The sequence below is a fragment of the Pteronotus mesoamericanus genome, unplaced genomic scaffold (genome assembly GCF_021234165.1).
Source record: "Pteronotus mesoamericanus isolate MK-2021 breed Mesoamerican mustached bat unplaced genomic scaffold, CSHL_Meso_final contig_182, whole genome shotgun sequence".
In the NCBI taxonomy this organism is placed as follows: domain Eukaryota; kingdom Metazoa; phylum Chordata; class Mammalia; order Chiroptera; family Mormoopidae; genus Pteronotus; species Pteronotus mesoamericanus.
In genome coordinates, this window is record NW_026555078.1 from 26,034,440 (window position 1) to 26,050,178 (window position 15,739).

At 38.4% G+C, this 15,739-nt stretch overlaps 1 protein-coding gene across 3 annotated transcripts in view; it reads left to right on the plus strand.

Moving 5' to 3' along the window:
- The window catches only part of PPP2R5E (protein phosphatase 2 regulatory subunit B'epsilon), a 138,967-nt gene that overhangs the window by 89,727 nt on the left and 33,501 nt on the right, over positions 1 to 15,739 (plus strand). For all 3 annotated transcript variants that reach the window (XM_054567458.1, XM_054567460.1, XM_054567459.1), the window contains exons 4-5: positions 5,360 to 5,461; positions 11,692 to 11,784. In XM_054567458.1, coding sequence (XP_054423433.1) covers positions 5,360 to 5,461; positions 11,692 to 11,784 — 195 coding nt within the window. The remainder of the gene's footprint in view (positions 1 to 5,359; positions 5,462 to 11,691; positions 11,785 to 15,739) is intronic.

Consider the following 15,739-nt stretch of genomic DNA (forward strand, 5'->3'; position numbering starts at 1 on the left):
ACTTTGAAATTTATTTTTTTGCACCATACTTAACAACAATCAACAGTAAACTAAAAAAACTGAAAACAAGAGAGTGGCCATCCTTCGAAGCAAGCAGTTAGGGCCTGGGCCTTGCCTGGAGCGCACCCTGCTTCTCTCCCCGCCCCCAGCGCTGCGGGCCAGCTCTGAGCCACGGCCCGCCTGTGCCCAGCCCAGTCGCTACCAAGAAGACATTCTTAATGAGTACTGGCGGTGTATTAGGGTTGTCAGATTTAGCAAATAAAAACACAGGATGCCTACTAACAGTTGAATTTCAGGTAAATAACAAATACTTTTTTTAGTCTAAGTATGTTCATGAAATATGAGGGATATACCTGAGCTAAAAATTATGTGAAATTCAGATTTATCTGGCAACCCCCCAGGTATTTTCATTTATTGTCTATTAGGTGCTAGGCATTTGGAAATTAGTAAGGAGTCCTTAAGGGACTCAGAATCTAAGTGGGAGAGGTACGGAGGGGTGGGAGGAATAGGAGGAACACCAGAGAGGAAACTGTTACAGTAAAGATGTTTGATGAAGAGGGCCTGAACCAGGCTGCAGGAGTGAAGAGACTGTTCTCTCCCTGTTAACGTCGAGCAGTGCTCTCAGGTTGACAGTGTCCGTGGGTGCCATTGAGGCCACTGGCAGGCCAGGAACCTGGGGAGATTATGGCAAAGGTAAGAAAATGAAAGAGTAATAAAATAATAAAAAGAAATGGGGAGGAACAAGAGAGCTAGAAAGAAGCCAGGTGCATACATGGTCCTCGCCAGGTGGGGGGTGGTATGCCAGGGAAGGAACCCTGAGAACCGTCTGGGACTGTCGTGGCCCTGTGTTACCTTGGACAACTCATAAGTCCTTTGAACCTCACTTTTCTTATTTGCAAGCCGAAGGCACTGGATGAAGTAGCCTCTAACACGATCTGATTCCGGAAGCTACTGAATGGAACCCCTAATCCTAGGTTTTCTATTTGATTTTAATCCTGTTTCTTCCATTCCCCCAGCCTTGCTTTCTGTCCCTGTAGTCACTTATTGGAGGCCAGGCCAGCGCCTTCAAGCCTTTAGTTTGATCCCAGCATTCAGTGTTTATTATAATGTCTTTAGTATGAAAATGAATTAGACTGCCTCAAAGACACTTACTTCTTAAGCTTTTTTCCCCCTTTGCATTGACACCAGTGTAGATTAAAATAAAATAGTTGAAAAATAAATCCTAATATATTTAAACATTTTCTTTTGTTCATATTTTTTGATGGTCTGTTCCTGAATGAATACAATAGAAAGCTCAAGGCTAGAACCTCATATATTTAAATATATTACAGAGACAGTTTGTGACTTCAGAAGTGCCTGGGTGCGTTTTAACCTAGCCACAGAGACTCTTTACAGAATGGCTCTATGGTGGGGACTGATGCTGGTGGCTGCTTGTAGGCATGATGTCTTTGCAGAAGCATTCAACTGCCATTACGTATTTAATCATACTGCGTATTTAATCATCTATTTAACCCTGGGCTGTAGCTCAAAAATGGCTGCCAGTGATAAAGGCAGATTTAATGGAAACATATTTACCATTTTAGACAGTGGTTTTTGACCATTTTTAGAGCTAGGAAGTCTTTTGAAAATCTGGTGAAGGCAATTTATTTTCCCAAATTGGGCCCATATACAAAATGTTGCAGAAAAATGAGGGGATTTAGAGATCTCCTCCAAGCCCGACCATGGATAACTCAGTTTTAAACTCATGCTTTTGGAACTAAACCGTTCAGTTAAACTGGTCGATTCATTCAGGCCTTCTTTCAATGATTCAGTTTTGAGCTAGACTCTTAAGGCATTGTGGGAGGCTCTGCGTTTTAACTCTCTCCTGACGGCAATGATCTTGTTCAGACAAATTCAAGAACCCATTTGCGTCTTGAAATTAAAGGCATAACTTACATATTGTATGTCTCTAACTTACGCTTTTTATAGATTTAGAACTTATTTACTGTGTCCCAAAAGGAAAATAGTAACTACCTACTTTATCATCCACATTCTTCTCACTTTAATACAGCTTTTCTTAATTTCCCTTTAGCTACCCATATCCATTCTTTTATAGTTAGAGTCAAACCATTTTCAATTGTCTCTCCACCTAAATCTTTACTTACAAACATTTCTCTGTGCTTCCATATAGCCAACATCTTTAATGTTGCACAATATTCCTCTAAGCCAATGTACTTCTTTGATGTTGGACATAAGGATTATTACCAAATTTATGCTTTTTGAAGAGTGTTGCAAATGACGGTTTTAAATAGTTTGTTTGTTTTTTTCCAGGTCCTGTCTTGGGTTAGTTTCTTAGGATAGAGTCTGCAGGATGGGAGCAATGATTCATTCATTCATGACATTTTACGCAGCACCTACTTTGTAGCAGACTGGGTCAAAGTCTCGGTCATTTCCATGACACCTGATGATATGCTTTGACATTCTTTCCAGATGTACTAGAGAACTACTTAAACAGCAGAGTCACCTCTTAATTGTCCAACTCAACATGTTTGTCCTTCCTAGTTTCTTACCTGGTGAATGTTTAAAAGAAAACTTGATAAAGCACTTTTATTTTGTGAACATTTATTTCATGCTTCATATGTGCTAGGAAAACAAATGTGAATATGACACTGAATATCCTTGATTAGTGGGAAGAGACAAACAAATTTGTAAACAATTGCTGTAGGACATGGTGGGCACTGTCAGGGGGTTCATATGTCCAAGAGTACAGAGGAACAGAAGTTTCTACCTTTTTCTCCAGATTTTTACTATACAGAAGTAGTCATCATCATCGTCGTCTTTAACTTTTATGGTTTACTTTCACATCTCAGGGGAGGAAGAGACATTGTTATAAAGTACAGTAAATATAAGTGACTTAGTTGGAATGAAAAATCAATTCAATTTTTGAAATAAATGTATAATTTAATGAAGATTCAAAAGCAAGTAATTAAAAGACCTTTGCTCTTGTGATTGCAATATGATTGAGTGTAGAGAAGTCAGAGGTTCATGGTTATCTGAAAAGTTCCTAATTTCTTTGTATACGTAATTTCTAATAATCATTGGAAGGGACAACAGTAAAATAATAGAACTGTGCATACTATTATTAGCCATAGCAGAAACATTCTAATATAATTTTTTTCAGTCATCTAAATTAAAGTAGAGCAAAAGAGGTGGTCTACCTACTTTTCTAGAACACAGTGGTGGAGCTTGACAACATGGGTTCCGTTGGAGCTGCTGGTTACTAACTGCAACCTGAGATTAACAACACCTGTACTTGTTTTTTCAGTGGTAAATTGGGAATAATAATAGTATCAATTTAGGGGGCTGCTAGGGTACTGCTCGATGCTTACCTTAATCTCAGAACAGCATTTGCTGCTATTAACTGCTTTCTTAAGATACTCTTTCTTAGCTACTGAGATCCCCAAACTCTACTTTTCTACCTCCTACTCCTTTTCATTTGCCTTTCTTGGCTGTTCTTTTTCATTCAATTTCTAAATGTTAGATGCCAGAGGGCCCTTTTCCCTCTCTACTCCATTCCAAGGTGTGTCCTATTAGCTCTTTCGTTGTAAATATTGTGTATAGCCGAAGAACTCTTTTGTCTCCAGTTCTGACATGTTCAGCTTTGAGGTCCAGATTTGTATGTCTGCCTCCTGCACATTGCTCCTTTAACACATTTCTAATTGGATTTCTGGGTCTCCCCACCAAAACAAGCAAACAAAGAAACCTTTTCCTTTTCCAAACCATCTCCTAAATGGCTTTAAACCTATGACTCAGTCTTGATTCTTTCCTTTCCTTCACCATATATATCCAAGTCAGCAGTGTGTATATTGAATGGATCTGTTTCTGTCTTCTTGGTCACCATCCTAGTCCAAACTGTCTTGCTACTTTCACAGGCTTCTGACTTGTCTTCTTCTGGTTTGTCCTGTACGTAGCTGTCAGAATCTTTTTTTTTTTCCTTATGAAGCAAAAATCAAATCATGTCACTTCTCTGTTTAAGATCCACTGGTGGCTTCCTGTGGCACTTAAAATAAAATCCAATCTCCACTTCGTGCCGTATACATCTGGGCGGTTTCCGTAGCTAGGAAATTGGAATAATCTGACTTTAACTGGAGTATAAGCTCCATGAGGGCACAGATGTCTATCTGCTTTGCTCACTGCTATATTCCTAGTGCCTAGCACATTGTGTGGGCATTCATAATGGGCACTTAATAAATATTTGTTGAATGAATAATTAAATTTAGATTATATGGGCCTCAGAGCCTTTCTTCTTCCCTCTTTCAGATCAGCATATTAAAGCTTATTATTTTCTGCATTATATAGAAAGTCCAGCAAAGGCTTTTGGTGCAGTATCTCCTTGCTTTTCCTTTTCTGCTTTCTACACATGTAACTACCTCCCCTCCCCCACCCCCCGCCTTCTCTCCTCGTTTTATTCTTCAGGTCTGAGGATATGTTTGGAGATACTTAGGATACTTAGGAGAAGATAGGTGAGTAAGTAGGACAAGAAACAGAACAGAAATTAATAAGGAACCCTCAGAATAGTAGCAACAGCATTTAAAAACAAGTGTTTTACAATAGAAATCTTTTTTTTAAAGTATATTTTGATTATGCTATTACAGTTGTCCCATTAGAAATCTTAGAATATATACAGAAATAGTATAATAGTTTAATGAACCATCATCATGTTATCACCCAGTTTCAACAGTTACTGACACATGGCCATTCTTTGAGCAACTAGCATTTAATTTGGAAATTGCCTGTGGTAAAGGAATGCCTGGTTTATAGAGGTTTGTATCTTATCCTGGGTATTGTTACTATTTTGTAAACCACCTGAGAGCAGATTAGGTGTGACTGTGAGCATGTTAGAAAAGTTCCAAAACATCTTCTCTGATGTACTTCTTGTAAATGCCTGAAATTTCACCATTAGTTCAACTGTAAATTTGCAACTTGTGAATAAGCCTGAGAAAGGAAATACATGAAGCCCATTAGCAGTTATTATACCTTAGGGTAAAGTGGTTATTTAGAAGCCTGTTTCACTGGTAAGTAACCAAAAGCTAGGCTTTTATGGAAGGTAAATAGTCACGGGACCTGGGGTGGGAATGACCACATAAGGACAAGGAGGACTGTTCAAGAGGGTAGAAGGTGCTGCTTTGCCGTTTTCCAGCTTTGCCTAGAGTTGGTCCCAACCTCAAAGACTTTGGAAAGTTGTCCCCGTCTGTTTCAGTTTGGTGGGGCTCTTTTCACTGGCGTTTCCATCTGGGTTCCCTTTCACTGGCGGCAAAGACCTTGTGTAAGGTTGCCCAGGAGGTGCTTCCAGCTAATTCTGTTGCTTGTTTATTTTTAGGTATCTTGCAATATATTCAGAACTCTCCCTCCTAGTGACAGCAATGAATTTGATCCAGAAGAAGATGAACCTACCCTCGAGGCATCGTGGCCACACTTACAGGTACTTTGAACTACTATTTGTTACAAAAGAAAGATCCATTAACTCATTAGCTAGTTAGCATGGGAATTTATTGAATGCCTTTATTCACTGAGAAATCAAATTACGGTACATTAACGGGAAGCTAGAGAATGCCTTTTATGTTTACTATTCTTGATAATTAGGATGCCAAAAGAATAAAGTAATACATTTCAGTGTAATGCTTTAGTGTGGGCCCTTCCGTGTCGCAGTCTACCTGGCAGTTCTTACTCTTATAATGTGTTCCTATGTGATCCTGCCTGGTAGACCCTCAGGTGAGCACAGAACTGTTTTCACATTAATATTAGTTAGGTGTGATCAGGTCACAGAGTACACGTTGCTTTCTCAGCAGTGGGTAGCTTGGTGACTTGCATGCCTGTCTTTATGATGACCACAGATGTGTTCCTTTAGCCCAAAAGGCAAAAACAAACTGTAACAGCTATTTCAAAGTGCTGTAAGGAAGAGCAACAGCTGAGGGAAAGCATGTGTGATGGCCAGTTTTGTTCTCTTGCCTGGAGAAGGCCATGCTTTCCAGTCATACTCATGTACCAGGACAGATCAGGGCACCTCCTTCCTGGCACCAGGCCCACCTTTGTTGTATTTACTTTTTCATACTAGTCATTCTCCTTCCTCCTCTCCCGGCTGCCTTCTCTAGACCAGCATTTCTCAACAGAACAGGACGAGGAAATTTAATGCAATGAATCCCAAAGTCATCCTCACTGAGTCTGACTGTCCTCCAAGGCTCGTCCTCCGAGAACTGGAGCAAGGAGGGAGAGGAATGGAAGAGAAAGAATATAACCTTGTACATCTTCACCTCAAGACAGAAGCCACTGCACCTTTGTAGCTGTTCTCATAGTTACTAGTTGACGCTCTGAAGCATAGACAGCTGTGCAGCAGAGAGATAAGGCGTGCAGACATTCTAAAGGTTTATTTTTTTCTCCACTTGAGAATTTTTGACATAAATTTACAACATTCCCTGCCCTGCTTTGACAACTCAGGGTTGCTGCAGATATACATGTATGCTATTTTCTAGTTATGTAGAGAGTTTTCAGGGGCTCTGCTCTCAACTCTTACCCAGGTGTGTTATACATATGTGTTTCTACTACTAATGCCAGGATTGAATAAATTAATTAAAATGCAATAGTTGATTTACTACCTTAGATGCTTGATTTTTTTTTAAGGTGACAGACACATATTTACAGTCTTAAGAAATTTGCAAAACTATTTGTGCTTTTCATAGTATATCCCAGATTGTGACAAACATACCCCTGAAAGAATTGCTCTTTTGAATGGGTGGACTTCTTGTCATGTCTTATTCTTATTGCTTGGCATCAGTTTATAGAATTGCATTGTAGTCTGGAAAAAAAATTGAAAAACAAAACAAAAAAAAGATAATTTTCTCAGGAAAATTTCACATCTTATTGTGGAAAAAAACAGGAAAAGCTTCCATTTGTCTTCTCTACCTCCCAAAGAGGAGATAGTAGACCATTCTGGCCATTGGCAGGAGCTTTGGGAATACTCTAAAAATCACAATCACCACAGATATGTTTCCCCTAAAGCACAATAATGGTTACTTCAGTATTTCACCTAATCCTTCCTAAGCTAAATGACTATAAAATATAGGACCAAATTAATTTCTAAAGCTACTAAACTAAGTTCTGCTACTCAAAATCTCGAGTTTACACTATATCATTACTACAGGAACATTAACCATTGGTTCATCCTAAACTCTAAAACCAAAGCAACAGTGAGGAGTGATGATGAGACATGTGCCCTTGTGGTTTAAAGTTACAAATTATATTCAAAAGAGGCTGATGCCATCAGTGTTTCAACCTTCATTTATAATAAAGGCCAATTCAGTAGGTACGCTGTTGCCCTCACCATTTGTTGCTTCATGGAAGTCTTTATACAGGCTGACTTGTGTCGGGAATCCTGTATTTCATTGCATATTCTGACTCCACAAATCAGTCACCTTTCCATTTTCACCGATATGTGGATTTAGTACTGGCAAGAGGACTCACTGAATGTTTAAGAAACTTCCTTTTCTGTTCATCATAGGTCATTTGTGTCATAGTGATTCATCACCAGATTCAACATTTTACTTTTTAATTGATCAAACAATCCATTTTTCCTACCAAAACATAGCACTTTCTTAGACCTTTTCACTTTTTCCTAACTCCAGCATTAGCAGTGTGCTTCTCTTTTTTGGACCATATTTATAGGGAAGCAACTGTTTACAATGATCACCCAACCCCCACATCCCAATGCAGTTGTGTTACTTTTTGAGACATGGTAGTGCGGTGAATGGCTAGGCTCATTGCCCAGCTAATTGATTGCCCCTGCATACCTCATCTTTGATTGAAGTTTGTGTCTACACAAAACCACTTCTTAGAATAAATCATGATTCATTGGGGATATTTTAAAATACTAATGGAAAGAAGAATATTAAATCCACAAATATTAGTTCAAATATGTCAAGGGGTCTACTGTATGTGTTATTAGATTTTTTTTTTTCATTATCTGTATTGGTATCTTTTAACCTGGTATCCCATAGTTACCATGGCTATTTGTTTATTTTCTGAAATTACGTCTGTACATATTTCTAGTAGAATACAATTTTACATGATTTCCATTTACAATTAAGGGGTTGTTTTTAATGCTTTTCACTTGAGACTGAAAAACAGGAATGCTAAGGCCTTTTTATTCATGTTCCTTAGAGAATTCTTTTATGAGACCTTGAAAACTAATTGATTCCCTCCAACTTCCCAGTCTTTCCCTTGAGAAACTCAAGGGAGATTTTTGATTCTGAAGTAAAATTTATCTCTTAAGTACAGAGAACATTTATGCTTATTAATACGTATGCCTGAAGTGTTTTCACTGAACCGCTTTAGACCATAACTGCTTTCAAGGGACCAGAGGGGAGAGAGCACTTGGCCAGTGCCCCGTGGCAGCCCACACGCCAGGCTGGAAGATGAGAATCTCTGCACTTTGTGGGTTACTTGAATAAGTCTTACATTCTATTTGTAGAACTAAGATGTGAAAGACTTGTGTATTGAAAGGAAGAACAATTCTCCTAGGATGTGTTGGGACTCAGGTGTTACTATGACTAGGAGAACAACCTGCACAACTTGACAGTATTTTTCAGATCATTGGGAAAGGAGTTTTTCTCAATTCTGAGAGTTTCAAAGACAAAAACATCATTTTATAAAGAAGTAAAATTCTAACGTGAATCCCTTATTTAAGTGTTAAATTAGTGCCTGAAGTTAGAAGGCTACTGTGTGATACATTTGGATTAGTGGTATCTGCAGACCCTTAGGGGAGACCTGAGATTGGATTTTCAGTGGCCTGCAATGTCACAACTAGTTTTATAGTAGTGCTCCATTGTTCGCTCTTCTCACCGTGTTGGCATTTGCACTAATAGTTGTAAAGGTGATTGTGTCAAACAGGCCCAGCAGTCTTACTCTTCACTGCCACGTACTTGCAATTTTTTTTAAAAAGGCATTTTCACTTGAGAATGTTCTTAATGAAGCAGCAAAAAAGTATTAATTTTTATTAAATCTTGACTTTTGAATACACATTTTAAAAACATTCTTCACAAAGAAGCAGGAATATGCATACAGCACCTCTGCTGCTTACTGAAGTATAATGGTGTCTTGTGCTAAGGCACTCGTGTGGTAGTTTTGAGCTGCAAGCTCAACTGCTTTTCCATGGACTGTCATTTTTACCTAAAGGAATGCTTGACAAACCAGGCTTATTCTGGCTTGGGTATTTGGTGGATACTTTCTCTAAAATGAACTTAAACAACAAAACAATTGTTACCACTAGTAAAATTAGAGCACTCAAGCAAAATTTAGAATTAAAATTTGAAAATCTTGTATCTCTCTTGTATCTGTCACCTTGAACTTTACAGGTTCCAATAGAGTTTTCCCCCCCATAAAATTGGAGATATTAAGGAATATAACTAATGAAATGTATCAATATTTGATAATGTTATGTAACACAGTGAACCAGTATTTTCTAGTTGGCCAATAGATGATGTTAGGAAACCACACAAGTAAAGATCCATTCAAAGTGCAGGACAGACTATTAGACTTTAGTGTAATGGAATATGAAAAATGCATTGATATGGTTTCTCATTCTCCATTGCAACCCATCTTTTAAGAAATGACTGTTTGTCGAGTTATAGTGTGGTATCAAAGGAGACTATCCCCAATTATGTGAAAAGACTGAAAATGTGTCCCCCTTTTTACACGGTGAGATCTGTGTGAGGCTTGATTGATTTTCTTTATATTCTTCAACCGAAACAGATTGAATACAAAAGCAGATAAGACAATTACAGTTGTTTTCTAACATACCTAAAAGAGAGTTGGAAAAATAAAAAGCAATGCCTCTCTCCTCAATAATATTTTTGGAAAATAAAATTATTTTTACAAACATGCATGATTTATGTTAACATGTAATATATTTTATTGTTTTAAAATGAAATAAATACATATTTAAAATCTTTTGATAATATATACTATAATCATCTAAATGTTCTAAATATGTAATATACCAATATATAAAGAAAGCTTTTTGGGGTCCTTCATCATTTTTAAACGTAAAGGGTGACTAGAAAGTTTGAGAATGCTGTTTTAGGCAGTAGAGACAGTGGTGATACAAGTTAGCCTGTTACAGAGGCCGTTGCGTATGTTCTCACGTTTAACCTTAGGGATTATCATCCTTATTTTACAGGTGAAGAAAGAGTTGTAGAAAGATGAACTTGCCTAGGGTTACATAGTTAGTAAGGGACAGAGCTAGGCTTCTAACCCAGTGTCTATTTTCCCTTAGAAGTTCTGGTTTTAATATACTTTTGTGTACTATACCAGGATCTCGTATGTACTTTAACATAGATTTATTATGCAAAGAGCATGAACAGTATTCCCCTACTGTTCATCAGAACAGGTATTCAAGGTTGACTCTTCAGATGACAATGTTCTTACTCTTTGCAGCTGAGAATATTCTGCCAGCATATATTGCTTAGAGGGGTGTAATGTGCCATGAACTTTCTGAAGGGAAATTTGTCACTCACTATTGAAATCTGGAATGTTTGAATCTCTTTTGATCTGACAGTTCCACTTCTAGAAGTATCTCCTTGTAAAATAGTGGGTCAGTGCACACTAATATATGCTATACAATGTGATGTGCATTGCGGGATAATTTGATAGAGAAGTAATTCAGAGCTGCTTAAATGTCTGAGCATAGGAGATTATGTATAATGGACTACAACTTGCAGCTATCAAGAGAAATGGCTTAGATATTATTAACATAAATTGTTCATAATCTACTTTCTGGAATAACCTTTTTCATCTCAAGACACATATAAACTAATTACTAAAATTCTGTGGAATACCCCAAAAGGTATTTTTTGCCAATCTGACACAAAATAATAATTTTGGTTGATTTACAAAAAAAAAAAAAAAAAAAAAGGTATTTTCCTCCCCTTTTTGCTCCAAAGTGACTTTTTAAAAAAAATCAGATGCCTATAGTTGTATATAAGAATTTCTGGTATCAAGAATTTCTTAATCAGATGTAATCTTAGTATGCATGTGACCAATAAAATTCAGCTCTATTATATGACCTACATATTTATGGTTTAAGGTGGGGCATTCACGTCAGAAGGCTCTTGTTGTGTTGGCTGCTGTCATTTTTTTTATTTGATAATCTAAGAGAAAAGAGGTCAGTAAAAATTTTTGCAACACACTAGTTGAAAATCACTGGTTTAGATGGTAAAAATAGTTTACAAAACCATATAATATGTATTTATAGTACATTGCTGTGTTGTAGAACTATAGAGAAAAATTGGGAGGTTTATACATTAAAATCCTAATGTATTTTTGAATGGCAAGATTATGGGAGATTTTTATTTGCTTTATTTGGCTGTATTTTTAAATTTTTAATTTACAAAGTTAAAAAACATAACAGCAACTGTGAGCCACAATGAAAGGCTAGCATAGCTAGTCAATTTATGTTAAAACCCAATTTTCTAAGACCTGTCATGTTTTCTTTTATAGTTTAAAAAAAAATTATAGTCGATGCATAGCACTATGTTAATTTCAGGTGTATAACATAGTGATTCAGCATTTAACATCTGTCAGTTTTAGTGTTATAGGCTTTTTATGGTTTTTGATACTATTCTCAGTGAATTATAATTCGAATTTCATTGTTTGTTACAGCTTGTATATGAATTTTTCATACGGTTTTTGGAGAGCCAAGAATTCCAACCCAGCATTGCCAAAAAATACATAGATCAGAAATTTGTATTACAGGTAAGCCAATTCTTGTGGTTGCATGTATTTGTTATTCAGTTGATAATACTTTACCTCATTTCTCTTGATGTTTGCAAAATCTACCAATGACAGTTTCTGTTAATGCCCATTAAAAGTAATAGCTACCTCTTTGATATATTGTGCTGGAAATTAATTACATTTTAAATAATAAGGAATGGTAATACCTAAGTCCCTGCAATTCCCCCCCCCCCCAAATTTAGTTATAAAGGGATTTTATATATAACCCTAGTTTACCTGAATTTTTATGTAGCTTGAAAATTACTATTTGCATTAGGAATCTTAAGGAACCACTGCATAGATCTGTGAAAACTGAGTTGGCATGGTTCAGAGTAACCTTTGATGAACAATCAAGTCAGAGAACTGATGAGGAGATTTTCACAGCTAGGAAATAGCACAGCTCAACACTTTAAAATTTCCCTGAAGGGATTAACTCTCACCTATCTAATTCATATCAGAGTACGAATTTTTCCTGATTTGTCATTTTACATTTTATAACCATGGATCATATCTTCCTTTTCACCTGGGATTTAGGTACTTCTGGGCACTGAGGTTTTAGGTAACATCTCCTTTCTCTTGTTGTTGGCATTCATCTGTAAAAATGGGTACTTGAGCCAACTGGTGTACGAACTGTTGGAGCTTCTTTCTGAGTGATGCGCGAGGCACCACATGTAGAAAAGAACAAATACCTATTTCTGAGTGAGTCAGGTGTCCCAGTGAGAACCTCAAATTTAAACCATTAATTTGGCAAGAAATTGATCTTCCCTATGGCTTACCTGGATCAAGTTTGGTAACCTTCATGATGACCTTGTTGTGTCTCCCTAGTTAAATGAATACATTTAGAATTCTGGATACATTAGGTTGAGCCATAGCTGATATTTTGGCAGTTTTGACATTCAAAACACAACAGTTTCATATGGTTCTGCCTAGTAGAGGGCCGGAGGCAGGCTAGGTCCAAGGAGCTGAGGGTCATGGAAGCTCCTGTACATCCCCACAGTGAGGCTGAGTGCAATTAAACCCTGATTCAACTGTCAGAGATGGAAACGAGCCCTGGTACCTTGCCTCTGGGGCTCATTAGCACCTGTGTAGCCCCTTCCCTCTGGTTATGTGGGCAAATCATTGAGCTCTACTGCACACCTAGCATACAGTGATACCGCCCCGGGGAATCATGTCTCACAACTTAACATGGGAGACCTGGGAAAACTGAGGTTTAAGATGTCCAGAGAAGCAGGTAAATAGGCGGATACATGGATCGCTGAGTGAATGGGTAAACTGAACCACATTCTTATACCAAGAAGGCAAAAGTCGTATCCGATAAACTAAACACAAGGCACAAGAGGTCTGTGTTTGTATTGGAAAGTCCTTGCATTTATATAGCACCTGCGCAGTTGTCAGAGCACCTGTATGTGCATTATTTAATTTGATTCCCACAACAGTCTAGAATAGACGTGGCCAGACTTCATGCCCATTTTATAGATGAGTGAACTCAAGTGTAGAAATACCAAGTTTCCCCAAGCACATCTTCTATTCTGGTTTCCTGCCCATCACGCCTCCTTGTGATTCTGAATCTCACTGTAACTTGGAATGGCTTCAAATCAGGAGTAGCCCTTGCTTCTCAACACGAATGAAATAACCAGGTTCTCTTATATTTATGGTAAATTAAACTGCCTGAGAGGATCAGATAATGATTCTACAGTAAAGCCTGTGTTCAGTTGGCATGGAAACAGTAAATTCTACAATCATACTCTGAAGCCAGTGTTTTCTTTATGTGAAAAGCCCACAGGGCCAGCTCAGGGTGGCTCTCCACGGCGGCGGGTGCGTGCTGACGATAATAAAGCTCATCAAGATTAGACTGTCAGAGAGACCCAGGCTTGGGAAGGATGTTTTGGGTTGCCTATTCTAGTTCTTTAACTAGTCTTCTTTGAAACCCTCATCAGTGGTAACCTGAATTTACCCCTTTTCTGTGAGACGAGGCCATGTACTCAGGCAGCCTGTTCCATTTTTTGTTAGGAAAAAAAATTTTTTTTATGTTGGACTTCCCTATATGTTTGGCTAATATTACCCCAGACTAGTCCCTTAGCATATCAGTATCCCAGACATAAGCTTTCAGGTGTTAGGACACAGCTTTTGAATTTACCCGTTGGCTCTTTTTCTCTAGAACAGCAGTTGCAACTCAAATGCTTGCAGGCTCATTTCTCCTGAGCCTGGTATCCAGCTGTCAGACAATAGGAGGCAGACCAGCTCCCACTGAAGGGAGCTTTGGCTACCCCTCTTTCTTCAGTTACAGTCAGACTTTTCTTTTCCCCAAGAAAAACAGAATCCAGATTTTGATGGGAAATTCTCTGATAGTTCTGATATCCTGTTCAGGATGGACTAAGCCCATCTGCTTTCTCGATTCTAGCCTCCCAGCTGTCAGAATGCATTTTCTTCTCTAGCCTGAGTTCTTTAGTTCTGTCAACCCTGTCTCATTTGTCAGTTTTTGAAGCTTTCAGCATGTGCCCGCTTGTCTTCACGGGTGACATCTGTTTCCGAACATGCTGCCCCGAGTCTTGTCAGTCCAGTGCAGCTTAGAGTTGGGTTCTCCTCCTTCGGAGGCTAGGTTTCTTAGAGAGGAAGTCTCGCTGTTAACACTGCTAATTTACGTTAAGCTTGTGGTTTTAACGGACTTCTAATTTAGCTTTATGTATGTTGTTGTAAAGCCACGGTTTGTCTTGTTTTCTTGTTCATTTTGTGGGGTTTTTGTGTTTTGTTTTTTTTGTTTTTTTGTCTAGGCGTAGGATCTGATATAGATTCTGTAGAATATAATTTTTCCTCAGCCTTTCAAAGTCTTCCTGGATCTTGAATCTGTCATCTACCTTATTCACTGCGTCTTTCATCTTAATCATATCTGTGATCTTCTTAAATATGCTGGCTACTGGCCTCATCAAAGTCATTGATTAAAAGTACTAAACTAGCTGGGACAGAGGCTAGGGGCCTGTGGCATGCCTTTAGCAACTTCCCTTTATTATAGCACAGATTCATTCATCAGCAGGTCTTCAAAGTGCATCCTTGATCCATTTTGGAATTTAATGTCACATCTTTCCTGCACTTTAAAATTCTGTTCATAAGATGGAGAGTGTAGAGACTGTCACATGCTATGGTGAAAGCCAGAACTTCATGTTTACAGCATTCCCCTCATCTATGGGCCTTGGAACTTCAGCATAAAAAGGGGTGCCATTCATCTGCCATGGGGCATTAGTGAACTTCTGGAGGCTACTGCTTTGTAGTGGTGAAGTTGCTGTAAGTACTTATAAGCTGTGGGATTGATATTCTGACCCCGAGTTTTGCTAGAGACAAGAAATAAAGTATAAATAGTGAAATCCATCCAGTTATACTTTACACATTTTGAGCCCCTGCCTCATTTTTACAACTTCTTTGCTTTCTTTACATTCCCTCTTCTGGATCTGTTTATGAACTAAACCTTTAGACCAAGGCTTACCCCAGTTCCTCAATCAGTCATGAAAGGGACAGTCAGGGTACTGGCAGATTCAGTGGCACCACGGAGTGGTACTTGAATATAATCACATGGCTAACCAGTGCGGTGACTGTCATGTTGGGGGTAAGCCTGAGTGCGTGCTGGCTGCCATTTTCCAGAGTACCCTATTTCTTCATGGTGGTAACTTATAAAGTTGTCTCTTGTGCCTTTTCCTACTGCCAGCGACTGGGATTCCAGCATCTTCTAGGAGTAGGGCTCAATTCCGGGCCTACTTCTGAGGTCTCTTCCTGGGAAGCTGGGTCCTGACTTGGGACCTGTAGGAAGTGGATGGGGCTTTTGGAGCTTGAGGCGTTACTGTTAGTGAGATCCACCCTGTGACGCCTTTTACATCGTTCCTTTTCTTTGATCAGATTTCTTATTCCCTGTTGATTGTCAAAGGTCTCAGAAAGAGTTTTGGTGACC